Source organism: Plutella xylostella, chromosome 16, assembly GCF_932276165.1.
Source record: "Plutella xylostella chromosome 16, ilPluXylo3.1, whole genome shotgun sequence".
Taxonomy (NCBI): domain Eukaryota; kingdom Metazoa; phylum Arthropoda; class Insecta; order Lepidoptera; family Plutellidae; genus Plutella; species Plutella xylostella.
Genome location: NC_063996.1, coordinates 7,398,883 through 7,425,533, shown reverse-complemented (window position 1 = coordinate 7,425,533; position 26,651 = coordinate 7,398,883). Strand labels below are relative to the sequence as shown.

The following is a 26,651-nucleotide window of genomic DNA, read 5'->3' as shown; positions in this document are numbered from 1 at the left end:
GTCTAGTTCTTGCGTTTTTGCAAGACCAAGACCAAGAACAAGACCGCGTATTTTTAGCAAGACCAAGACCAAGACTGACCGTGCAAGACTTGAGCAAGAACAAGACATAGCCTGCAAGACTCTTGCGTCTTGCAGAGCGCTATTTCACTGAGTAGTTAGGTGTAACAGTTCGGTGTATAGGTAAGTACGCTTAGGAATTCTATGAGATGCAAAAAACTGTATCAAAGAAAATGAAAAACTGGACCTATGCGCATTACGACTAATACCATAAACATAGCGAATAAAAAAATATCTATTAAAATCAAAAAGTAAACTTTAATAAATAGTAATAGACTAATAGGTAATTGCAAGACTTGCAAGACTCTTGCTGCAAGACCAAGACCAAGACCAAGACTGGGAGCGCAAGACCAAGACCAAGACCAAGACCAGGTGTATTGGCGCAAGACCAAGACCAAGACTGGCTAAGTCTCGTCTTGTTCTTGCATTTGGGCAACACTAACGGCAAGGCGCTCGGATTTTATAAATATGTATAACAGTTATCTTATGGTGCAAGAAACTTGTGCCAAAGTGAATGGATCAAATCTCAAATTGTAACTCGTTGTAACACATAGTACCGGCCATAAGCAATACCCGCTGTCTTCCATTTGTAAGCCAGCCACAATTTTCCTCCAAGAAATCTTTCCGAACAGACAGTAATAAAAGGCAATCAATTTCCATCCTCATACGTGACAACAGAACGTGCACCAAATGGCTCTCAGCGCAACAATAAAAATACGAAACACAATTGTACCGCCCCAAATATTTCAGCTTCATCTTCCATTATATTAGTAGATTAAAGGGCACTTTACTCAATATTCCCTAAAATATTGCCTCATAAATAGCGGGCAGCTGCGAAGACGTGACGCGATCCAGTCGGGCCGAGCCTAATCCCGTTAAAAATTGCCAAACAGAAAACAAACCGACAATGGAGAGCGGTTATACATCAAGTGGCTTAAATGAGAAAAAATAAAACGAAGAGAGCGGCGAGATGACGAGACGGAAGGAAGACAGATACGGGGGGAGGGTAGGGGGGGGACAGGACGAATGGAATCGGATGCGCGTAATAGCGGCCGGCTAAATGACCGACGTCCAACGCCGAGACAAAAGCGAATCCTCCGTAATAAAGCAGGATTGATGAAAAAGCGCTAAGCCGCACCGATATAAGACGTCTTCCCGCCGGCTTTAATATAAAGCTATTGCTATTACGGGGATCGCCGCGGCCGGACCATCGACGACGGGATTCCACCGACTCACTTTACCCGGATTTGTGATATGACGTAAACCACTTAGTTCCGCGGGAAGGAATTGTTTGACCGACTTTTTTCGCTGATCCAATCTTTTTTATGAGTGCGGCATGTTGCAGATATTGTTGTATGTATTCGAATACTGTAAGTACATAAAGAATTGTCCGTGTTATACAAATAAAATATGCAAGTATGTTGTATTTATCAAATGATTCATATCAGGAGGTACAGAACATTCTTAATCTTCTTACATTTAAGCTACAACAAAAACACCTGTGTAGCAAATGAAAAGGGATTGAAACATCAAGGTGGCGTAAATTCCTCGTCAAAAATTTCTCGCCCAGCAAACAACTACCGCTCTATTATTCATAAGCGCACGCGTTCAAAAAGCAAATTGCGCCGACACTATTTACAAGGGTACATTAATACCGGGAAATTCTTAACCTCTCTCTTTGTTCGACATAAAAGAGAATAAGACCCAAAACATTACCCTGAGGGACACCTGTTCTCCCAGCGTCATTGGACCACAATGGCGACCGGACACAAACACATATTAATAACGCACTAATTTATTAACTAGCTCTGTTTATCCAAAGCAGGGATTAACAGGGAATAGTTTTAGTTGAACAACAAAGGGGCGAAGGGTTCAAAGCGAATTTCTTGCCAACATATTTACCTAAGTGTAGGTGATAGTAATTTTACACACGGCAACGTCCGTCTTTGGCAAACATCGTCCGATGTGGGATGTATGCCTAAAATGTTGCTACGTGAGGTTTCCAGTACAATGGCTTTGATATTAAGTAATTTGGATAGACCCTTTGTAGAAAGGTATCTTTCTACTAATGATTTCATTCAGGTATTTCATGCTTTTGACCTTTGACGGGCATAACTTCCATTCCCTGTGATAATGACAAAATAGTTTAATCAAAAGTACAAATGAGTTTTTAAATTAGCAAAACCTCATCAGGTAGGAGCGGTCCCACGCATTTTCCCCCAGCCCCTGAAAGGCCAGACATTCCGTCAACAACGAAGGTCCAAAGGAACGGGGACGATAAATCTTTAATGAGCCTGACCAAGCCCATTGTACAAGCCGACCACTAGTTACAGAACTACGCTCCGTCGAGGATTTTATTCAAAACTCTACTTGCATTGAATTGAAAATAATGAAACTCTTTGTTGTATCAAGGTACCGGGCCGGGGCAGTGTAAATAAAACTGTAGCCCGAATATTAATTAATGTGAATAGTACATTAGTTGCGGCTTCTGTTCGTCGGATCACGGCAAGGCTGCAACTTGGCTATAAAATGAGTGCTTGGTAAAAAAGATTTTAATAAATGTCAATTGGACATGAATGCACTAAATTACTTTCATAGCTGCATGGAACGGGCGACCACTCGACAACGTATTGAAGCACAAGTATAAAATTATGCGATAAATTATTCAGAATTCCAAATTAAACACGAGTACTCTTGCCGAGCCGCAGAAATGTCACAAAAAAGACTTGAAAAAATTTGATTTCCGACTTGAAATTCTTCAGTTTTCCCGTGAAGTGGCTTGATAATTATCCCGTAATGATCCGTTCGGGAGTCTCCATTGGTTTACCCCCGGAATTAATATTATACGGTTGCCAGTTCATTTTCCGTCACTCCAGGGTCCTAGCTGAGAAAATTACACAAAGATTTTTTACCATCTGGCGGTTAGTACTGGAGTATGTCGAGCAAATTTTTTAGTCTGTGCCTTGATTTCTAAATTCGATGTCGTAGCCTGTACGCGACGGTGGGTGCGGTCACAGGAAGTGCGCTTTCGACTCGATTGTTTCATGAGATTTTAATAACGGTGCAACGCAAAGATGAAGTCGAAACGCTATTGTGGTGTAAGGAGTGCTTGTGACTGCTCAGTGTTCACACTTGACGCTTCACGGATTTACATAGTACACAAGCTATGTGTATACCATTTCTCCCAAAAATATATAGTTTGGCAAACATTTAGAGACAATAGATGCAAATATTCAACCCCTTAAAATCTCAACATAGAACGCACATATGAACTTGAAGCAGTAGTTTGAACCATTAAGGGGATATTATCAAATTCCAGCCACTAAGCTCTATTAGTCCTTTGTGTTGACGAGGTGAAAGATGTTCATTTTACTACCAATAAATTACGTCATTACCTGTTAAGCCGAGCATCTGGTGTCTTGAGCAACAATACGCAAATGTGATGCTATTAAATCCCCATAAACGGGGTAGGTGCGGCATCGGTTGGTTTATTACGGTTCAGGAGGGCAGGGTGGGGGGAGTGGCAATTATTCACATCTCGGACACAATGGTAGGTAGTGCTGTTGATGCCGTCTTGTCGCACAATGCAAGGGCCACTCGAGCCGGGCCGCGAGCTCGCTATAACGAGTCACGGCGTCTACGTCAGACAAACTATCAAGGAATCCCTTTTGGAAAACTGGAACGGGATTGTTTGCGACTGTTTTCGGTGTTAATGATGTCGCGAGATCTGTCGCTGTAAGTATTTGCTGAGTTCCATCGAAGAGTGCAGCCTAACAACGCGTTTCTTTTGTTTTTGCGCAAGGTTCTTTTTTGTATGGGAGGTAATTGGAATGCAATTCTTGCGCATCGGGCTATTTCAGCTTTATTGTAAGAGTAGGACCTAGTAAGGCTGTGCAAAACATTCTGTAGACGTTGTATTTACTTTTGGTAGCGATGATATTTACCTATATGTATTCAGTTCACACAAGAATGCATGATTACATAAACCTGTATGTTGGGAGTGAATATCATGCATCGCATTTGCACATACAAATTAAAAATGCACCTATCGCAGTAAAGTGTACATCGCACACGTATAAATAAATATGACACAGATCATTAGCGAGCGACGAATGTTTCGTTCAGCACCGCCGAGGCTGCAGACGGCAATTAAATTGAATGAACTTTCACAGAGCGCCGTGCAAAATGTAATAGCAACCGCACAAAATACTCGAGACTCGTTCTTTTCCCGCCTCGGAGTGTCGTTCGCGGCATTAAATCTTAATAAAACCCGTCATGCATTGCTATGGAGCTCTTTGATTTCTCACTCGGCAAACCTCGTCTCCGCGTATCAAAGAAAATCACAACTCTTTTCATTGCGCGCCGATAGAATGCTTCGTAAATAAAACCATTGGCGGGTGGCACCCCTCCCCTCTCGCGGCTCTTAATTACGCAGCGGTTTGAATGGGAAGCTGCGTACATGGGAGGGGTCAGGCTAGGCTGGACGCTGGGACCTTCAATTTAGTAATACAAATAAGCGTGTTGGTCCCAGCAGCCAGAGGCGGAGGGTCAGGCGACATACTTAGACGGCGCCATTGTGTGTCGCCCTCGATCCAGTCTCGATTATCGGAAAGAAAACACTCATCTATATTTTAAATAATGACGCAGGCACGAGAGGCGCTCGGGGCGAACAATTGGGCAGCTTGATGGATCGTCGGATGTCGCCAATAAAAAACATATGCTCGGGGGTCGCCGCTTCCTCATCAATTATTTCCTCTTCAGCATCTTTAGTATTTGGTAGCAATCATAGATGAAAGGCGCCAATAGAAAACTAGTTTCCTGTTGCCTCTTCATTCAATCCTACTAAAGGAACTTTGACTACATTTGAGAGTAATAGGAATAAGCCCGTCAAAATTTGTAGTTTACCACGTTCTCCGATTACGCCAATTAATAAACATAAATGGAAAATGTTTAACCAGCTGAAGCAGTAAAGAGTAACAGGGTGACAAAACACGTGTAAATAAACAGCCTTGCGTACAAAGTGAGACCTGAACGGGGGGTGCGACTGGAGTGCTGAAAAACTCTTCGTTAACGAATAAAATCTATAAAGCGTGTGATCGCTCGCTTGTGATGTCGGCGCCTTAAGCGAATACTTTCCGATACGGTGGACACTTAAGAGATGGGTATCCGGGAGATTGGCAGCCGGAGTGTTTACCGATTCCTTTGATTAAAATTTTTGGAGTACTCGGCGTGGAGCGAGTCGTCTGTGTGAATGAGATAAAATTAAATGAGCGTTGTATGTATTTTTGCACGTATCAGGTTGTAAGTGAAAATACTGTCTTTCTTGAAATAGTAGCTCCTATAGATCTTGTTATAGACTAGTACATAGAGACTGGATGAGGACGACCAAGTACAGAATGTTATTGCACTCTTACACTGGCCTAAACGTTTAAGACTTTGCATAATTAAAAGATATGTTTTCTTTCACAAATAAAACTTCTCAAAACCCACAGCAGCCATAGATATCTTTCACAACCTATGCATAACGCAAATCACTCAAGGGTCTCCGCAATTTCCTTAGCAAAACCGCGGCAACCAACCTCCTATACATACAGCATAGTACTTAATAGCAGTATTAGCTCCGTTCCCAGATAAACAATGTCCCACGGAGATCGTATATCTTGCCCCCATTCGATGAAGCATAACAAACGGTCTGGCAGACAGAGTTAACAACATATTGCTGACGTCACTAGTAAGTTATTAGTAGCCTCCAGAGTATTGTTTCCATCTTAGGGATGGGTTAGTAATAAATATGATATGGAGTCGCGGCTCTCATTGTAATTGAATCTTGCTACCACCATCGCATATTGGCTATCGGCAAGCCATGCACAGCTGAAATCTGACTGTGGTTTGACAGATCTGCAGCGATGCTTAGGGGTTAAAATATCTGTCATGAAAGTTTCTACACGTAAGCGAATTCATTAATGCGTTTTTTTCAGAGCTAAGCTGTCGTAGAAATCACTAGAATTTTTCAGATATTATATTATATTGCTTTAGTATAACATACCTACAAAACACCATCACAAATCTCCACAAGCCAATTCAAATCTCCCCATCACTACCCAAAAACGCCGATAGCCGGATAAATTACTGCGCGTATAGCGTTTAACGGGTTTCGCCAAGACGCTGCTAAGACACCCCCCCTCCCCCCTGCCCCCTCGACCCGGTCCTTATATGGTTAGTGCGAATATGTAAGCCCACGGGTGTTCATTAACTTAGCATGTTAAGCCGATGATTGTAGATAGTGCCGGTCTCCACCTCGTCTTAAACACGGCAGCTACTACCCAGCGATTGGGAAAGGTCTTAGACCGCACCTCTATGTACTGCTTGTGTTTGAGATTAAAAACTAATAGAGATGGGATAGCTGTTTGCTTTGCAGTGAATATGAGCTGTTGAGATAGTGTTTGGGGTTGGTGTTTATAGTTGTGTGGATGTTGAAGGTGTTATGGTAATTTTAACGTGATGGAAGAGTGATCGCGTTGATTATAATATACTGTAGTTTTTTTATTAATTAGTTATAACTTGTTCTAGGATGAAGAAAATTGTATAAATTAGGTACTATAACTAGGGAACTACTAGACTTGGGCAGTTATCGATGAGGAAGCATGAAGATTGGGCGCTTCAATAAATATTGGTGGAATGTTATGAGAGTCCATTTTTTCTATCACACAGCAACAACTATGACAAATAGTCTGAGTATAATTAACTTCTGAACTCGGTTTAATCCAGAACCTTTTACATACTAAACTTCCACAAAACTTATTTAACAAGATCTCCTTTACCATCCTATCTTCTTAATTCTGTACATTTTTTTCCAACAGACACGAAACCATCCTATTATGAATTATGAAGTGTGAAACATACCGAAAAATACTCATAGAGCTTCCACTATATTATAGTATTTTTGACGTTTCCTTATGTCTGGTAAGTAAAGTTGGTTTTCCTTTGCAGTCATCAAATATGTATGGGATTTGGAATGTCAAAAAACCAATAATACATATAATGGACAGTGGACACAGTATAGCCTGATAATCGTTAACTTCTGAACTCGATTTGACCCATCCCATCGAAGTAGAAAATTTTCAAACAGACACGAAACCATTTATTATGAATTATGAAGTCTGAAAAATATCGTTAAATACTCTTAATTAACGAACGATATTATTAATTAAGTGCCTACCTTAGCACGTCTCCTAAGGCGAGGGCCCTCAATCGGTTTAGACAAAGAAAGGACCAATTTGCTTTAGGGTACCAAATCCTTTTGGGTCTAATCCTTAATAATATGTAGTCCCACTATCGATACATAGTATCTTACGGGTGTTTGGCTCTTCATTTATTCATGTGACAACGTGTTGAGAGTAATGAGTGATTACCGAAGTTTTCGACTAAAATATTTATGGGCTAGTTAGTGAAGAGCCGTTAAAAGGGATATGAATTTTGAAGTATTGTCGGCGCTTTCAGAGGTGTGGAACGGATAATTGATGTTCCATACACGGCCCATTGATTATAGCAAGGAAACATAGTAGCACAGGAGGAGAGCTCTTTTTTTTAACATTGTGTCCTGGCTGCCAAACTAGGATACCCTGTAATATGGGTAGCCATCTGAATCTAGCAATTAAAATTATTTCCCAAAGCAGTCCACATCGGCATTAATGAATTGCAATCGTAATTGATCCAATAAATCTGCTACTGTATGTGTCGTAGTTATCTCTTCTAAGTTAATTGGCGAAAGTTAACAAAGACAGTAACGAACGAAACCCGAATTAAAATTTCAGACCCCCGACCGCCGAATCAAGCGGGGAACTCTCTAAAGACTCTAAAACATTCCGGCGCAGCCACATCCACAATAAATTAGCAATAATGGGAACAAATGGACAGGTAGCAGATTACACCGTCGAGAAACAACATTCCGATTCACATACATAACCCACATCGATCTCACACGTCTAAACAAAGGCAAAAGCTCGCTCCAAATGCTTACCGACACGCGAGCTACGTCTTCAGTCTCCCCAAATTGAGCCTTACGTGGAAATCTTAGGCTCCAACGCGCCGGCACATAAAAACAGAACTTAATCCTGAGGGTCTCGGCTTAATTTTGATTGGGGCAAACACGAAATCCACCTCCTAATGTGGTACGACCGAAAACAAAACAATCCGAGCACTAACCTCCTCGCGTCCGGTCGGTGCTGTAAATTTACATTCCCTACCATCTATCCCAGAAGTCCATCCGGCGAGGTAATAAAACGGTCCGTGTAAAGGAAAACGTCTTAAGACAACCCGCTCGGGCACTCCCTTCGAGATATATGCCGAAGGGCACAACACCTTGGGACAAGCACTGTTTACAGGTTGATGCTATCTTATAATTATGCCAATATTTAGTTAGTCCTTCACGTTACGTGGGCTGTAAAATTAAATAGTGAACGGCGGTTTGGCACTTGAGTTGAGGTCAGGCAAGTTGATGGTCAATTTTGGGGTTACGATCAAGGAGATGATTAAGGAGTATGATTAGATTAGGGCACCTTTGTTGGGGTTTAAACTGTTTAGATTTAACCTTAGACCGCCGTTATTATTATGAGGTTTAGTTTAATCGTTTTATAATGGCGCTCATTTAATGAATGTCCTAGTTGATCGAAGATTCCACAGAAGTATACCGGTTCAAGAGTGCCCAGTATTCGAAACACCCTGTAGCTGATCCCGGCACTTATTTAAGCCCGGCCGGCCGCGCAAGGTGAAAACTACACCTAAGTTCAGATTAACAATCGTGGCACCCGAAAGAGCAACTTCTGGGGTCGCCCTTCACTATAAATTTCCGAAGCAGTTGAGGTCCGGTGATTTAATCGGAAATCTCAGATCCCGGAGGAAGCCCATTAAGTCGTATGGTCAGCGGGTAATTAATTCCTTGTTACTTCGAGTGAGACGGATGGTCGAAGGCTCTTTTCAATGATACGTTACCCCCTTAAGTGTTGGAGTGGTGTTTTGATATCGTTTGTTTCGGGAGTGCGGGATGATTTAGTTTCCGGCAGTCAAGGTTCGATGGTCATTTTGTTCGTACATTGCTCTCGTGCAATCTATTATTTGTCAGCTTTTACGAACGGTTTGGATAGTGCCAATGTTATTAATGAGTCACACTATCACTAGGTTATACGATGAATACCATTACATCAGGTAAACTATAAAAATGAATACATCATACAGTATTGTGATTGTGCGCTAATATCAAGATTTATCAAAGTACCAAATTAATCTTGCTCAATGGATTCCTTGAAAAACCACAAGATATTGGTTTAGGTATAATATTTAAAACTATCAATGACACAAACTCGCAAGCGACCTGTAACAAAAAAACAATATTCCACTTTTTTCAATAAAATAGTAAGTACATCATAACGGTAGCTAGCTTCAGAAAATCTGGCAACCCACTCGAATGGTCAGTGGCTAATTAATTTGGTAGTTTTCAAGTGAGACGAATGGGTGGTGGGCGCATCGAAAGCTCTTTTCATTGTTAAGAGTAACCCCTTAACAACATTCGGTCTCGGATTGATTTGTGTTGCGCTTTGGTGGTACCGCCCGCTGTGCATTGGGTAATTAATTTGTAGGGAAAAGGGCTTCTCTTTGGGAGTTTTCATTAGATTTTTATTGATGTGTTTATGAGCCGTGGTGGTCTTAAGTTATGTATGAGGCTTTGCCAGTCTGTGTTTTGGTATATTTTCTGACATCTTGTAACATTCTATTATATTCTATTCTGAGGGGAGTGCAGCTTATGTGGGAGGTAGCTCTCTTGAGTGGAACTTTTCAGCTCAGCCAGCCTAGCACCTTCCGGTAAGCCTATATTTTATCGGAGAGACGACACAGGGTTGTTGCAAAATTGTTATACTAATCTGAAAGCAAGTGACTCAGCGGATCAATTGGAACAACTTTAACTCTACGACTTCTAAAAATACTCGAAAAAAAATATTGTTCTCCTATCGATTCTCTATTCGTAAAAAGTCACGTGACTCACGTGACCATCAGTGTTTCTAATATTTAATGATGGCCAGTTTTCATAAATGAAGTTTTCGTTATTATGTGTAAATGTTGAGTTAAGTAGCTATGTAAAAAGATCACAGAATATTTTTTTTTTGTTTGTTTACTAAGATTCCTTTGGTTTCCCGTCTAACAAGTAGGATTGATTATCGCCAGGGAATAGTGATGGACACCTTCAGTAAAAAAAATATATACCTATTTGCATAAGATTTGTAACCAAGAATTTAACAAGAAAAAAATATTCAGTTCATTAAAGTTATTACATTGGCTGCTCGGCTTGTCTGTCTGACTGTCACTAAACAATAAACTTAGATTAGCGGGTAGGTGTGAAAATAAGCTCACATTAAAATTTAATAAACATTTATATTAAAATTACTTCAAAGTATAAATAAAATAATTAGTTGCAATAATATGAAAGTATAACTTTAAATACCTGCCTGCCTACCCCTTTTTACAACCCGTCTGGACTTATGATATACAGTTGTGGGGTACGGCAAAAAACAGTAACATTGAAATACTGCAAAGATACCAAAATAATGCACTGAGGACCAAAGCAAGAGCTCCCTGGTTTACAAAAACTGACAAAGTACATACTTATGTGAAAGAGGAAGTTAAGCATCTAAATAAAGCCTACAGAGACAGGGTAACAAATCAGGAAAATGAACTGGCGCGATATCTAACACAGACAGAAATGACCCGTCGCCTGAAACAAAGCCACATCTGGGACAGTTATTCAGATGAATAAAATATAAAATTTAATGAAGAACAATATCAATGGAGAGGCCATTTCTGCAAGTCACTCTACTGCTCAAAAGAACTGCTTATGTTCCAACGACTGATAGCATGTTAGAACAAAACAGGAACAAAAAAATTATTACATTCAGCTACATAATTGTGTGCCTTGTATGTGTAAGATTATTAAAAAATTTAATGCTTAATGCTTTTCGGGTAGTTGCAAATAAATAGACAACATTGCACTGTAGAGATTTTAATAAATTAAAATAGCTTTTAAAAAAAAAACAAAGTTTTTAACAACATAAATTGGTTATTTACATACACAAATCCAGTGAATAATTGTTATCTGGCAATTATATGCAGTAATTCCTGAAACTGCACCTACCTGCTGGTCAATACCTATACTCTACACTATTGACACTGACAACTGCACTATGGTCTCTACACAAGAACTATTAGAGCAACAAATAAACATGGAGAAGATGATTGCGGATCGCATGGATGATTTCGAGAGAAAGCTGAAGTCCTCCAATTCAAGCAGGAAGCCAGAGCTTGATGATCTCTCCAGGGATTTCGGCTTGTTCAAGGACTCAGTCATGCCCATCCTGCGCCTGATGCACGAGCAGATCGCTGGCCTAGTAAAGCAGGTTGATGAAATTGATACTCAGAGCCGTCACAATGCCCTCCTCTTCACTGGCATAGCAGAGGAGAAGGAAGAAGACCCCACGGCGCTGATTACACACACAGTGGTCACCAAGCTGGGTCAGTCACACTTTGATCAGTCTAGTATCATCCAGTGTGTTCGGATCGGAGGCATACAGGATCCTGCAAAGCCCAGGCCTATTCTGGTGAGGTTTTCTACACCATCTGTCAGATCGGTAGTATGGGATAACAAGAGGCAACTCAAATCAAGTCCCATCATTATCCGTGAATTCCTGACCAGGACACGGCAACGCATCTTCATCCGGGCCCGCAAGCACTTCGGTATCAGGGCCTGCTGGACAAGTAATGGTGCCATCTTCATTAAGCTCCCAGACACCAGGGTGAAGATAGTGTCTGAGCTGGAGTTGGACGAGCTGTGCAGCAAGCACCCGGCGGTGGCAGCGGCCCCCGCGGCTCGCAAGACGCCCGGCACCAAGCCCGCCTCGAAGCCTGGTACCAGCAGAGTTGTGACTCCAACCACGGCGCCTCAGCCCCCAGTCGCGCAGCCTGCTCCCATAACCAGAAGTAAAGCCGGTGTTCACAAGCGTTGATTTCGGTTGTGCTCTAAATCAATACGCATTTCGGTGGATAATTTCTTATTTTCCTAGCAGATTGTAGCTTTGTAGGTGAGATTATTAATTAATGTAAGGTAGTTAATTATTTATCTTTTCTCAATTCACCCAAGTTTGTTTTTTATTTTGTAACTTTTCTCTCGTGTCAGCTTCAATCTGCCAAATTTTTATTTTTAATCTGTGATACTGAATTTTTGTCAATGTCAACTGTCAAAGTATTGGCTGCGTTCAGAAATCCACACTTGTTGTTATTAATATTTTTAAGTGTCAGTATTATTTACTTTTTGGCCAGCAGGAGGACGGTGCAGGTAGTTTTTCTACTTGTGTTCTTGCTGTATTTAAATCAATTTTAGAGTCATCTAATTTACTCGCAATTATTATAAGCTTTTTTTTTTTTTTTCTTTAGTAGTTACCTATTTATTTAATTAGTATATCATTTATTTAAGTATATTTCTAATATATATTTTATTATTAAACACTTATGTCTGATGAGTCTGACGATGAATCATTTGTATCGGCTGATTCTTCTTCATCTTATCTTAGCGCTGATGCTGATGGCCTGTGTCTAGGTGATATTTTAATTAAAGAATTCTCCTCACTTCCCAAAAATTTTAACGTTTGCCACATTAATGCACAAAGTATTCCCAAACATTACAATGAACTGCTAAATACTTTTTCATCGGGCATAGTTCATGCAGTTTTGGTATCTGAGAGTTGGCTAAAACCTACCTTATCTTCTCATGCGTACTGTCTTCCTGGATATGTCCTCGTTCGTAATGATCGCGTGGGGAGAGCTGGTGGAGGAGTAGCTATTTACTTGAAAAGTGATATCCCGTTTTCAGTCATTGCCCAGTCTCCTTCGTCCAGTAATGCCCCCGCTGAATATTTATTCATTGAAATTAATCTGGGCGTCAAGGTTCTACTTGGAGTGTCCTATTGCCCCCCAAGTAATAATTATTTCCCCTCATTAGAAGCTGTGCTTGAAAATATAACCCCCAACTACTCACATCACTTAATTATGGGTGATTTTAATACGGATGTGCTCGTTCCTGACTCTCGTACCCGAAAATTACACTCAATTGTCGATTCAGTGAACCTCAAAATTCTGCCCTTATCGGCAACTCACCACTCTTCCACAACTGACACCTCAATCGACCTTATCCTCACTTCTGATGACTCTCTCATAGCTCGCCACGGGCAATATCTCGCGCCTGGTTTCTCCAAACACGATTTAATTTTTTGCTCGTATCGCTTACGCATTCCCAAACCAAAGCCAGTGGTACTTTTTCAACGCAACTTCACCAAGATCGATGTTGAGAAGCTTAGATCCGATGCCGCACAAATCCAATGGAGTGACATGCAGGACTTGCCTGATGTTAATGACAAAGTTGAGTTTCTCTGCACTAACATCATTAAACTTTTTGATACTCATGCTCCTGTTCGACCAGTAAAACTCAAACATCGACCAACTCCTTGGATAAATGACACTATCCGAAAGTTTATGGTTAGGAGAGATAGAGCCTTTCGTAGGTACAAAATGTCGCGTACTGACGAAAACTGGACTGCTTGTAAGGTTGCTAGAAATCGGTGTAACCAGATGTGTAGGAACGCCAAACGCCGATACATCGCTGAGCAACTTGAATTATCTTCGCCTGCAGGCATTTGGAAATTTCTCAGGTCTCTTGGCGTGGGTAAGCCTCCCAAACAAGATGAGCACATCCCTTTCGACTTAAACAATCTGAACAAACACTTCGCATCCTCTTCCACTGTCGACACCTTTACTAAAACATTAACTCTAAACCATATTCAAAATTTGCCCACGCCAGACATCGATACCTTCAATTTCGCACCGGCAACAGCGGAAGAGATCAGGAAAATTATATTGTCCCTTAAATCTAAGGCGGTAGGTCACGACAACATTGGGCGCATTATGGTGGTCAATCTACTCGACATCCTTCTCCCTGCCATCACTCACATCATCAACCATTCCCTTACCTCTGGACATTTCCCTGATCTTTGGCGTAAAGCTTATGTTATTCCTCTCCCTAAAATAGCAAATCCTTCTTCTCTTAACCATTACCGTCCCATATCAATATTACCTTTCCTGTCCAAAGTCCTGGAGTCGATTGTCCACCGCCAGCTCACCGCGTTTTTGTCAAATGGTGGTCTCCTTAACCCATACCAGTCTGGTTTTCGGGCTGGGCATAGCACGACGACTGCCTTGTTGAAAGTCACAGAGGACATACGAAGCGGTATGGAGAAAAGAATGATTACCGTGCTTGTTCTTATTGATTTCACCAATGCATTTAATGCTGTGGACCATGACCTTTTGTTAGCTGTACTAGAAAAATCCAAGATCTCTCTCGCTGCTGTCAGCTGGTTTTCTTCCTATCTTCGGGGTCGTCAGCAGGCTATTCGGAGCTGCTCGGTATTATCCGACTGGTCTGATCTGTCTGCTGGCGTCCCTCAAGGCGGTATACTCTCTCCTCTACTTTTCTCAATTTTTATTGATCTAGTTTCCTCAAACCTTTTCTGTTCCTACCATCTATATGCTGATGATCTGCAACTGTACAGTCAAGTTAATCCTGATGACCTCGTCTCGGCTATTAATCACCTAAATGGAGACCTAAACAGGATTCTAGAGTGGTCAAATCGGTTCGGCATTATGGTAAACCCTACGAAATGTCAGGCAATAATTGTTGGAAGCTCTCAATTAATGTCAAACCATGACCTAGTTTCAACTCCCTTAGTTTTCGATGGATGTAATATTCCATTTACATCTACAGTCAAAGACCTTGGAATCATAATCGATGAACATTTGAGTTGGGTCCCACAGGTTGACAGTGTGTCGCGTCGGATCTACGCTTCGATGCACTCTCTTCTACGCCTTAAAAACTTTTTACCTTTTCAGACTAAGCTTTCTCTGGCCACCTCTCTTCTTTTACCCATTCTCGACTACGTTGACGTGTGCTATTTGGATGTGACCGAGGCACTCCTTAATAAACTGGAACGCTTGCAGAACACCTGCATACGTTTCATTTTCGGTCTACGGAAGTATGATCACGTGTCCAGCTACCGTGCCAAGTTGAAATGGCTTCCTATCCGAGATAGGAGAAATTTACGTATTCTCTGTCTTCTGTTTTCTGTCCTCCATGAACCCAAATCCCCTCCATACCTAAAGTCCATGTTTAACTTTTTGTCTGACACTCATAGCCGACACCTCCGCTCCTCCCACAACCTTTTATTATCATTACCATCACATCAGTCTGGCTTTATGCTACATTCCTTCTCTGTCTCAGCAGTCCGTCTGTGGAATGATCTCCCTGAGTCTATCAGGAAGGCTCCCAGTCGTGCACTTTTTAAATCCTTAGTTCGGTCTCATTACCTCAACAAGTTAGGATATAATTAATTACAGCCTTTTCATGTACCTCTGTTTTAGTGTTATATATTTATGTGTATGTATATGTAGTATAAGTATATATAAATGTATTATTATATATTATTATAATGTTAGGTATAGGTTTATATATATATTTTTTTATATATATATGTAGGTATAATTATGGTAGATTTTGTGTAAGTTTTTTTTTTTTTTTGTGAGATTCATTGATTGATTGTGATTTTTGTTATTTTTTTGCACTTCCCTACTTTCTGCTCCTGAACCTCCTGCAGGTTGACTGGTAGAGAATGCTCTTAGCATTAAGTCCACCTCATTGTACATCTACTTTTGTAAATTGTGCAATAAAAGTATAAATAAATAAATAAATAAATAAATAATGCTTATTACGGTGTTTGAATGGTGTAGACATAATAGCGGTGGGAGCTCAGCTGGGTAAGCAACTAAGCACCCGCTTCTCACACCAGAGATGTGGGTTTGAATCCCATCGCTGACAGGCCTTGGGGATAAGGTTCCATTTGAGAGAGCCAGGTGAAGATACTTACACCCCCACAGAGAATAGAACCCGTATGCAACCCAGATAGTCAGTGACACACAAATAATCTGACAGGCTAAGGGTCTGTTCCACAATGTCTGGTTAGTGGCTACCTGACGGATAAAATACATGCTGTCACTTTCTGTTATTATTTTTTAGACAGTGACAGCATGTATTTTATCCGACAGGTAGCGACTAACCAGACATTGTGGAACAGGGGCTTAGTGCCAATTTCTCCATGGTCGGTTATCTAACCGACCAGGGATTGGTTAATCAATTATATGTCATCTCCATATAAAATTCTTGACAGATGTGTCAAAAGTCAACCACTAATACCTGGTTATGCTCTAACCGACTGTGGAGAAATTGGCACTAATCCTCTCACTAGTTCAGCCTTAGTGTTTTGTCACCGAGACGCTAGAAATAAGTGCCAGCCACTAGTACATTCACAATAATATTTAATAAAGCAACGCCAGCCCTATTCAAGGTATTAAAATTGTTAACTAACTGCATTAACAGTACAAGGGGTTAAAAACTTGTATTCAGGCACTGAAAAAAGTATACAGTAGTTGGTATGTACAAAGAACAATAATTATACACAAGGCGCTAAATATTTTAAACGCAGATAATTGTTATCCGGACTTAGATCTGCCTGAAAAATTGAAAAGGTCAATGACATTCCCCCAGTGCAGTCAGGCTAGCTAGCTGTATTAGTAGCTATCTAGCAATATACATTTGAACCTTGTCAAAATTACAAACCTACTTTTTAGTTTGACAAGGGAGGTAATTAAGTGTAACATAATGTTCTAATGAAGCTAACTTTATACATAGGAGTATAGTTACCACACCAGTCAAATTGACGCAAGTGCAACCTCACTTGCATAGATAACCTATACGAGTATATATTGGCTTATATTATATTATACCAATCTGGTTTACTTAAGTTTGAAGAATTGTAAATGATGGAGGCCTATTATTATAGTAATAGCCCTATTGATCAAAAAACCTGATGATAATCTGGCTTTACATGCTAAAATTTATTGATAACGACTGTATATATTACCTACCGTAGTACCAGTTGCTTTAACGGACTCATCATCTAAAAATCAATAAATATATAACCTCAAAACCAATAACAACAATAAGTCGTGTGGAGATGGGAATATGAAGAAATTGGATGGGCTTCTTATGTTAATGATTAATTATAGCTAATATTACCTGGTAAGTAGTGTTATCGTCGTGTTCTTCCACATACTTCAGGTTCACCGACAGTAAACAGTTCTCAACCGGGTTCCAAATGTACAAAACATCATCTTTGAGCTCGATTAAATTGCACAATTTGTCACTGCTATCGTCAAAACTGTCTTTTAGGTCCTTAAACACTTTATGGCTTGCTAATTTCGAATCAATAACACTGGAATTCATTGTGAGAAAGTATTAAAAACACTTTAAACAGAATGAAAAATTGTTTTGAACTCGTAGTGAAAACGAAGCGCGCGCATTTGACGTTTTGATTTTGACAGTTGACACTGGGATTTCGCTGCGCGAGAAATGGCGTTTCGTTTCTGCTCAAAAATTACACTTCTTCTTCTTTTGCTCTTATCGGTGCGTGTAGTTCCCGCCACCAATGCGTGTGGATTTACATACTTACAATATTATTACACTACTTAATCTATAAGTACATACTAAAAAAAAGTTTGATCAGAAATGGAAATAACTCTACTTATGGGAAATTCTGAAAGCCCACGCGCAATTTTTTCTGAGCCCTCTTTTTATAATGAAGTATGTAGTTAGTTAAGTAAAATACCTGGTTACTTCGATAGTTTTTAAAATAGTTCCATTCGAGAACCGAACCCTGGACCACTGTGTCAATGTCAATGTGTGTGAAGTTCTTAACACTAAAGCCGCCCAGCCCAGACATGCAAGTATCCTTTGCCCGATCCGATCACCGTATCCGTATCGTCGACGCGTATCATGATCGCATATATTATGTGGACGGTTAATGATACGCGATCTCGATACGCCGTTATGATACGTCCAGTCAACTCCAGTCCCATGTCGTGTCGGTTTTTGTCCGATCGAGGAATTTATAGATACATAGATAGATAGATAGAATACGCTTTATTTAAGTGTCTATGCACCCTATTTAAGTGTCTATTTAAAATTGTTAATGATTTCTTGGTGTACAAATAAAGAGTACTATCATATGAATAACAAATTACAACTTAATTAGGGTACAAAAGGCGGTCTAATCACTAAAAGTGATCTCTGCCAGACAACCTTTTGATGGAGGGAATAAGACATAAGATTGGGTGTAGTGTACATGTTATACTTATACTTACCTATTGTGAAGATACGTATATATACTTAGAGCAAATCGGAGGCGTCCACAACTTGATACGGCGCTTGATACAATACTTGATATACTTACTAGATACGGTACGGTGATCGGATACGGTGATAGGATCGGGCAAAGGATACCTACATGTACCTATTGACCCGGCGTAAGACCATGGAAGTAATTAAAAGTAAGTTACTACATAATAAGGTAATTTTACAACATTGATAACCTAATAGGTAACTAGGTACATAATATAGTACCTAACTAGTTATACTACTCAGCCTAAAGTATAACCTGGCTGCCTAAGGTACTTAGGTAGGTAGGTAACTACCTAAATACAGAAAAAAACCATCTTCTTTTGACAAAAAAAAACAACTTTCACGCACTGAAGTGTAAATATTTAGGTCATACCTTCGCTTCAAGGGCCGCGTTCTAGCTACAGCTTCATAAAGGCCATCCCTCACTTTGATTTGGAATTGTATCACGTAATTTCATCTCCCGAAGCACAATTCGCGCTTTCTTATAAATAAACCAAGATATAGGCAGCAATAAATTTCCACTTCTGAGATTTTCTCCTTGTAAAATGAACGAGTGTGTTCCTTTAATTTAATTGGTTGTTTGCTGGGGTAGTATGTTTAAGGACATAAGTATAATCATAATGTTTCTAGTGCTTCAGGATAAAAACGTGCCTTTTTAGACTTCTTTCTTCTTTAGTGTCTTCTTCCGTCTTATAGTGCATCAATGTTTTGCAACTTAGGATCTGAATAACGACATTTGCAGCTGACTGTTCCTATCTACCTATCTCAATCATGCATGCTTATTATTTAAGCGTCAATACTCTGTGCAGCAGCCCTATAGTTTAGGAGTCAGGGCTTCACCATTTAGGCTAAGTTTTATGGCACAATAAAGTTAAGTATGTTTATCCAAATTCAGGATATCCTAACGCTTTCGTTTATGAAAGAGCTGATGAACTTCGCTTCACCATCGCCAAGTGGCCTGGAATAGTACCCAGTTGATTTGTGCCCATCCCCGCAAGATCAATGCGTGAGGCGCGCTCTCTGAATAAAATATAAGGGCGTGGAGTGCTCAGTTCTCGCGTTATAATACGATTGATAAATTCTCCCCGGCCGACGCCTGCCCATGTGTTCACAGCCTTGGGGTCACTGCAGATTACAATAACCGAACCTAACCAACGTCAAAATCCCCCGACACTCAACACTAAAATTCACGTTACTTGTGAACGGCTGAGCCAATTTGGATAAAATATGGCTAAGAACACTCGGGGTAACATTACCTACCTATGACTAAAAACAAATAAAAAATCGGTCCAGCCGTTTGTGAGTTACGCTACAGACTATTTCAAGACAGCTGTCGTTTCGTTCGCTTTTTTAACCTTGACAGAAAAGAGGGGTGTTATAAGTATCTGTATGCGGTAGCGTAGCGGCTAAAACGATTTTGGTTTTGTTTTTTTCATGAGTAATGTTACACCGAGTATTCTTAGCCATATTTTATCAAAATTAGATTACTTACCTAGTTGTTCAAAAGTTATGCATCATTTAGAGTTATCGGGGGTTTTTAAAGTTGGTAAGGTTATAGTCATGCTAGAATCACCTTCCATAGTGTTTACAGCTTGTTATTCTGAGTCTGTCTCTGCTCGACGAATGAGTCTCGTAGGTTGAATTTGTGACGACGCGTTTAAATATGGCCGAAAGGGGGTTATAAGTTTTTGGTGGTAGGTAGTTTGAAGTGTCTGCAGCAGGATACATGGACGAGCATTGAAGTGTGGCTTGATCAAGATCAATATACAGGGTTATTGGTAAGTAGACCGGATCCTTTCAGGAGAGGATAGTAGGGGTGGTTACAAAGTATTTTGACCATGATGTACCCTGTTCCAAAGTTGACCCGTTTCGAGATATTCTTTAACCCCGTTTCCGGTTTTGTTTTCCGGACCCGTTTCGGTAACCCTGTATATGAGTCTATTTCTTATTTAGGTGTCAAAGTTGCTTAATAGGTACTGCATGCTACATTACGCCTCAGACTAGCAACAGTTCACTTTATTTTCTTACGGACATGTTTCAATTAAAAAAAATAAAAACAGAACATAACCCATTAATTTTTGGCTTTCATTTATACTATACGATCCTCTACCAGATCTTACCTGCAAGGTTATCGATGTGTTAAATACGGGTGGCAGAAGTTAGCAAACTAAGATGATTAACTTGCAGCAGTAGGTATAGTGCGACAAACTTATCTGTTCCGGTGAGAGCGAACTAAATTGATCCATATCTCATTATTTACTAATGAATTATATATTGATATAAATTAGATGGGTTAATTGAAAACACAAGAGCGAATCACCACTACCGGCAAACTTAAAATCTTATAGAATGAATAAATATTACACATTTACGTGAGCTGTCACCGGAACAGATAAGTTTGTGGCACTGTAATAGTGCAGCTTAATAACACACAAAAATGGGCAACAGAAAGATGCAATAACGTCAAGCGTCACACAATAATTCATATCATGCCGCCCCGATCCATCACCGTCTGCACACCAGCAAACGTACGTTTTTGCAAACGTCATCCGTCGATGTCAAACGCGTCCTCCAGAGGCAATACTCCTATTACTATTGGAATTGTTTCCCTCAGCTATCTATTACCAGCGGCGTCCCACGGGCCTCAACATACGTGGAATGGATAAAGACAAAAAATACTAACGAAATGTCAAGAACGGCTGGTTAATTTTATATGAGACGGTGGTTTATTGTCGTTGGTCGTGTGATGTTGGAAATTTATGGTGATTTGCGCGTTGCCAGACGATTTTGTGGTTCCATTTTTGAATGACACAAGAGCGAGGAATCAATGATAAGTTCAATTATAGTTTCTGGATCTTATATTGCTGTAATTAGGTTTATTTATTTGAACACTTTATTGTACACAATATAATGGGTATAATAAAAAGATAGCAATATTAAAAACTTAAGTGGTAGGTATAAAAAACGGACACTAATCATCTAAACGCGATTTCTTCCAGTCAATCTTGATGACCCCAGGTTAGGAGACAACTGTAACTCTTAGAACTAAATTTATGTTTCTATACAGAAACAAAGTAACTCAACATTACCTATATTCTAAAATGTACACTTAAATCTATTTAGTTACTAAACTAATTGATGATAATTATAATATTTAATGTCTTACTCTTATGCCTTTTATGCTTGTTGTTAATGCCTAGGTCTTATATTGCTGTTATTAGGATAAAATTATAGATAATTATTATATTTTATGACTTACATGGCCGTGATATTTGTTGTTATTTTGATTCAACATCATGATTCTTGATGAGCTTCAGATCGTTTTCGATGAATTCGATTTATAAAGTAATAATTATCGAGTTTTATTTTTTTTGGTAATAAGTATATTTATAAATAGGAAAGCCCAATATCAACTACATTCACTGGCAATGAAAACGTTCCACTCACAAAATTCCGACACCAAAAGTCCCCATTTTTTTTCGAAGATTTAACTTTTTTTTTTTTTTTACAATATATTATATAACAGTACTCTACTACTCTATTCTTTTAGTTGTAATTTAGATTTTTTATAATATTAACTAAGTATCTAGGTATAAATATTTAAGAGAAGACGTTTAACACGCTTTAATTTTAAAAATGTTGTCAACACACAGTTAAGGATATTGTTACTAGAATGTAAGACCTTAAGCATGTTACTTATCATGTAATGTTTCATATCTGTAGTGTGATGCAAATAAATAAATAAATAAATTATCCTTCTTAGTATGTAATACCCTGACGCTTTGTTAAATGTACTTTAATGTTGCAGAAGGGGCGTTATTTAGCTAGCCTTTCCATTTAGGAGTAATTTGGTGCTTTTCTCAGTGGAACCTTTTCATTGCCCGTGAGTGTATAAGAACACAAACGTCGAGCAACTCTTCTTATTAATAGAACTCGACTTCAGTTACTTATATTAAAATATATCTAAGATACTTACACAACTCCAAATTAATTTATAACCTAGGTACAACAACCTAAGTATTCCAGAAAACTTCACCAATAATAATGCAAATTTAATCCATCGCACGGCGACGTCCGAAACACGCTAAGAAAATCAAGATGGCGATACCGTCTGCAAGTTTAACAATCTCTAAAACTATTGCCCATTAGGTGCACTCTACGATGTCCCATCTCATTACTTAAGGGGTGCTTCCAATCTTGTTGAAAGAACAGGGTGCCCATGTAGCTCTAATAACGGACGTAAATATTGCCAACGGGCTTAATATTAAAACAGCCATACAATGCTTGTAAGCGTTAACACATCACTGGTTAAGGCGCGGTTACATGGGTCGCTTAATTTTGGTTTATTTGTATACCAGGACAATAAATTTAGGCAATAGTAAATGATTATCCGTTTCGCTGATAGCAATAGTCTAGGCGCTGTAGCACGAGTCGCAAGACACGCACGCACAGAATACATTGCTCTCCAAGATACTGTGCTTTATGCGTGCCATACTACTGCGGAGCCTGCTACGGCCAGGCATTAAAAATACAACGTGAAACTTTGAAAATTTGTATTAAACCGTGACACAGCGCAATTCCAAACCACACCTAGTTACTAGTATTATTCTGTGATCAGACCAATGTAAGCCCAGCAGAAACGCAAGGCGACGCCAAGACACGGTACGTGGGCCAGAGATAGTACTTGGGGGTCATCGCAAACAAATGAGGGGTGTAAATCCCCACCCCGACCCCCCAACCCCCTTCCCAGGTGGGCGAGCCAGGTGGGACTTCCTTAACCCTTTCTTGGCTAACGTATTGTACGTATGTGGTGCTCAGATACAACTCAACCCGGTTGGACGACGACCGAATTTATTTGCGGTTTCTATTGGTTTGGTTGGCGACTGCCGAGTGGGAATTCGCTACTGGATTAAGACGTTTTTGGGTTAGGATGGCATTTTGGATTTCTCGTCACATGCATGGTATTGTGAGATGTAGTCATTTTGCGGATTATGAAGCAATCGTATTGGCACCTATAAAATAATTTGGATAGAAAATATTCTCGTTTATTATGAAATCTATACAGCACCTACTGTCCTCTAAGTATGATTTTTTTTAAATACTTATTTATTCAGTGTTTCTCTTTCTGGTTAACATCTGTGTGTACTGATGTTTACGTGTTTTCTGAGTAGGTAAGTATTCAGTAAGTACTTATATTATATTTTATGCAGCGCTGTGACTGATATTCAGTAAGTATGTATTAAGTATACTCAAAGTAATAATCGGACTTTAGGCTTACCTAAGCATGGGCTTATCCTGTCCTGTTTAACAAGAATTAAGACAATTTCTGGGCTGCATTTCATACTCAGGCAGAAGCTTAAGTAAACAGCCTTAGGCAGGCGCGGATCCAGACCTCAAAATAGGTGATGGGCAAGTCAAAAAAAGGGGTGGTTTTGCCTCGCCTTGATGTACTGATAGGTGATTTTTTTTTATGTTGATAGTGATCATAATAATAATATGGTTATGCGTAATGCAAGTTTTCCTTCTCAAGAGCCCTCTAGATCAATCATTGATAAATTAATTCAAAACTGAAAAATATCAGGTGCTGAAATTTTTTACCGACAAAATTCTGTGTTATGGCTAAAGTTACTATAGGTACAACGTATACAACTAGACTAAATTCTCATTAATTGAGGCTAATTTTATCTTTATAGGCCATATTTATAGTTTTATGATAAGTAGGTACCTACCTAAGTACAGCTATTTAAAACAAAAACTTTTTTTTACAAAACAATATTTCAGAAGACCCAAATATTATGTGTTATGAAGGCAAAAGTTTATAAGTTAGGATGGATGTTAGTTAATCTTTCACGAGGAAACGAATGTAGACAATAAGTGACACCCTGTACTTAAATTCAAGCCACTTTTTGTTGAGAAAATCCCAAGGGAATATTTTTTAAGGCAAAGCGTAGCAAGCGGGAATAGTCAGTTAATGCAGTGCACTCGCGAGCAATAAAACAGTTCCACTTACAAAATGCAGACATCCAATGGCGCAAATTTTTTTAAACATTTAATTTAAAAAAAATATTAAAATATTTTGTTTTTAGTTGGTAATTTTCTGATGCGATGATAAATGTACTTAAATATTGCAGAAGGCGTCATGAAGTAAGTTTTTTTCGTTAAGAAGTAATTTGGTGATTTTCTGAATGGAACCTTTTCATTACCCGTGAGCGTATATCTAAATTGCAATAATTGCGGTATCGTTGCATTTTTGATAATTAGGTAGGTATAGGTATGTTGTTTGGGATCCTTTACATAAGTAATAACTAAAATTAATTAAAAAATTACGTCGCTTTCAAAAGTTTTAAATGACCGCGCGATGAGTTAATATATTTTATTAAAACCGAGATGAACGAAACTCAATGAGTTATGGCTTATGGCTGAGGCATATTTTGTATAGGTAGGTACTTACTTATATTTTTTTAAATAGTCGTATTAGGAAGGATAGTATTTTTATCTGAACCTTCTTACTATGGCTATTTTAGATAAAACAACATATTTTATATACACATATAACTCGTATATTTTTTTTAGATAGGTACCTACGTATTCTCACCTAAGAGCAATAAAAAGTTAAGTAGGTAGGTAGGTACACTTACAAAATGTCGACACCAAATTACCTATTTAAAGAAAACACGTTTTTTATAATAACTGTATCATAAGAACTAATTTGGCTTATTGAGATCAAACTTGTCTCTTTGAATTTACGTAAATAGTGACTTTTACAAAGTACTTAATATCTAAGCCGAAAATCAGAATCCTGGCATGACCGAAAATTTTATGGTTTTTGAATTCTTTACCAACTATCCGGAGGACGTTCAAGGTGAAAAAAAATAATTTAGCATAACCCGAAATCATCACCACCAACATAATTATAAAAAAAAGGCATAACATAAAATAATAATTTAAAAAATTAAAAAACCGACTTCAAAAAACCACTAAAATGTAAGAAATAATTTAAGGTTTACACATACACATACATTTTAGTGGTTTAATGAAGTCGGTTTTTTATTTTTTTTAATTATTATTTTATTTTATAGTTTTTAGTTTATTTGCAATAATTTTTAATCAAAAGTAAGATGCAAATGATACCAAAAAGTCCTACTAATCAATATGAATCATTCAAGCCTAAACACGAGGTAGTTGCTATATACCGTTGAGGAGTTCCCTTGACTGTCTTCCGTTTCCATCATCAGATCAGCTCAAGGTCACCATCATATTTTTTTGTTATAAGAACTATATTTACGTTCTTAATTTCATTAGAATCGGTTAATATGTGTCCAAAATGGAAATTCATACCCTGTTTTTACCCCTTTACCCACCCTTAGGGGTGAGATAAAATTCTGAAAAAAAATAGAACCACCTGGGAGCTTAACCCAATACAACAAAAAAAGAATTTTCAAAATCGGTTCATAAACGGCGGAGTAATCGGTGAACATACATAAAAAAAAAATTAAAAAAAAAATATATCCCGACGAATTGAGAACCTCCTCCTTTTTTTGAAGTCGGTTCAAAATAAAAAAAAAAACCGAAATTATTATATTGAAATCCCGTGGTGTGATATGGCAAGTCATTTAGGTGATGGGCATGCCCATCTTGCCCATATGGGTGGATCCGCGTCTGGCCTTAGGTACCTATTTGTGAAAATGACAGTTACGCTGAGTTGCAGAAAGGAACTTTACGCTAATGTCGACCTGAAATATAGACAAAACCCTGATTGCTCACTGTTTTGACGTATACGGACAGAAAAAGACAGACATACTCGTATAGTGCGACAAACTTATCTGTTCCGGTGAGAGCGAACTAAATTGATCCATATCTCATAACTTACCAGTGAATTATACATTCATATAGATTAGATGGGTTCATTAAAACCGCAAGGGTGAATTACCACTACAGGCTAACTCAAAATCTTATAGAATCAAGAAATATTAGACATTTACGTGAGCTCTCACCGGAACAGGTAAGTTTGTGGCACTATAGATTTAATGCCGGCATTTGCTTTCAACTCGGCATTAGTGTTGTAAACAAATGTAAGTATTTTAATCTTTACATCGAAATCCGCAATACATAGCTGAAGATTTCTTTAGAAACGCTTTGATGTATGGAATATGCACACAATTTATTTACCTACCATTTGGTGTATGTTCCAACAATTACCTACCTACTTGAA

At 38.9% G+C, this 26,651-nt stretch overlaps 1 protein-coding gene across 1 annotated transcript in view; it reads right to left on the bottom strand.

The window, feature by feature from the left end:
* The window catches only part of LOC105381892 (nucleoporin 88), a 152,093-nt gene extending 134,532 nt beyond the window's left edge, over nucleotides 1-17,561 (bottom strand). Inside the window, 1 exon segment of the mRNA XM_048626354.1 lies at nucleotides 17,279-17,561. Within this exon segment, the coding sequence (XP_048482311.1) occupies nucleotides 17,279-17,485 (207 nt within the window). The 5' untranslated portion in view covers nucleotides 17,486-17,561.
* Between the last annotated feature and the right edge of the window lie 9,090 nt (nucleotides 17,562-26,651).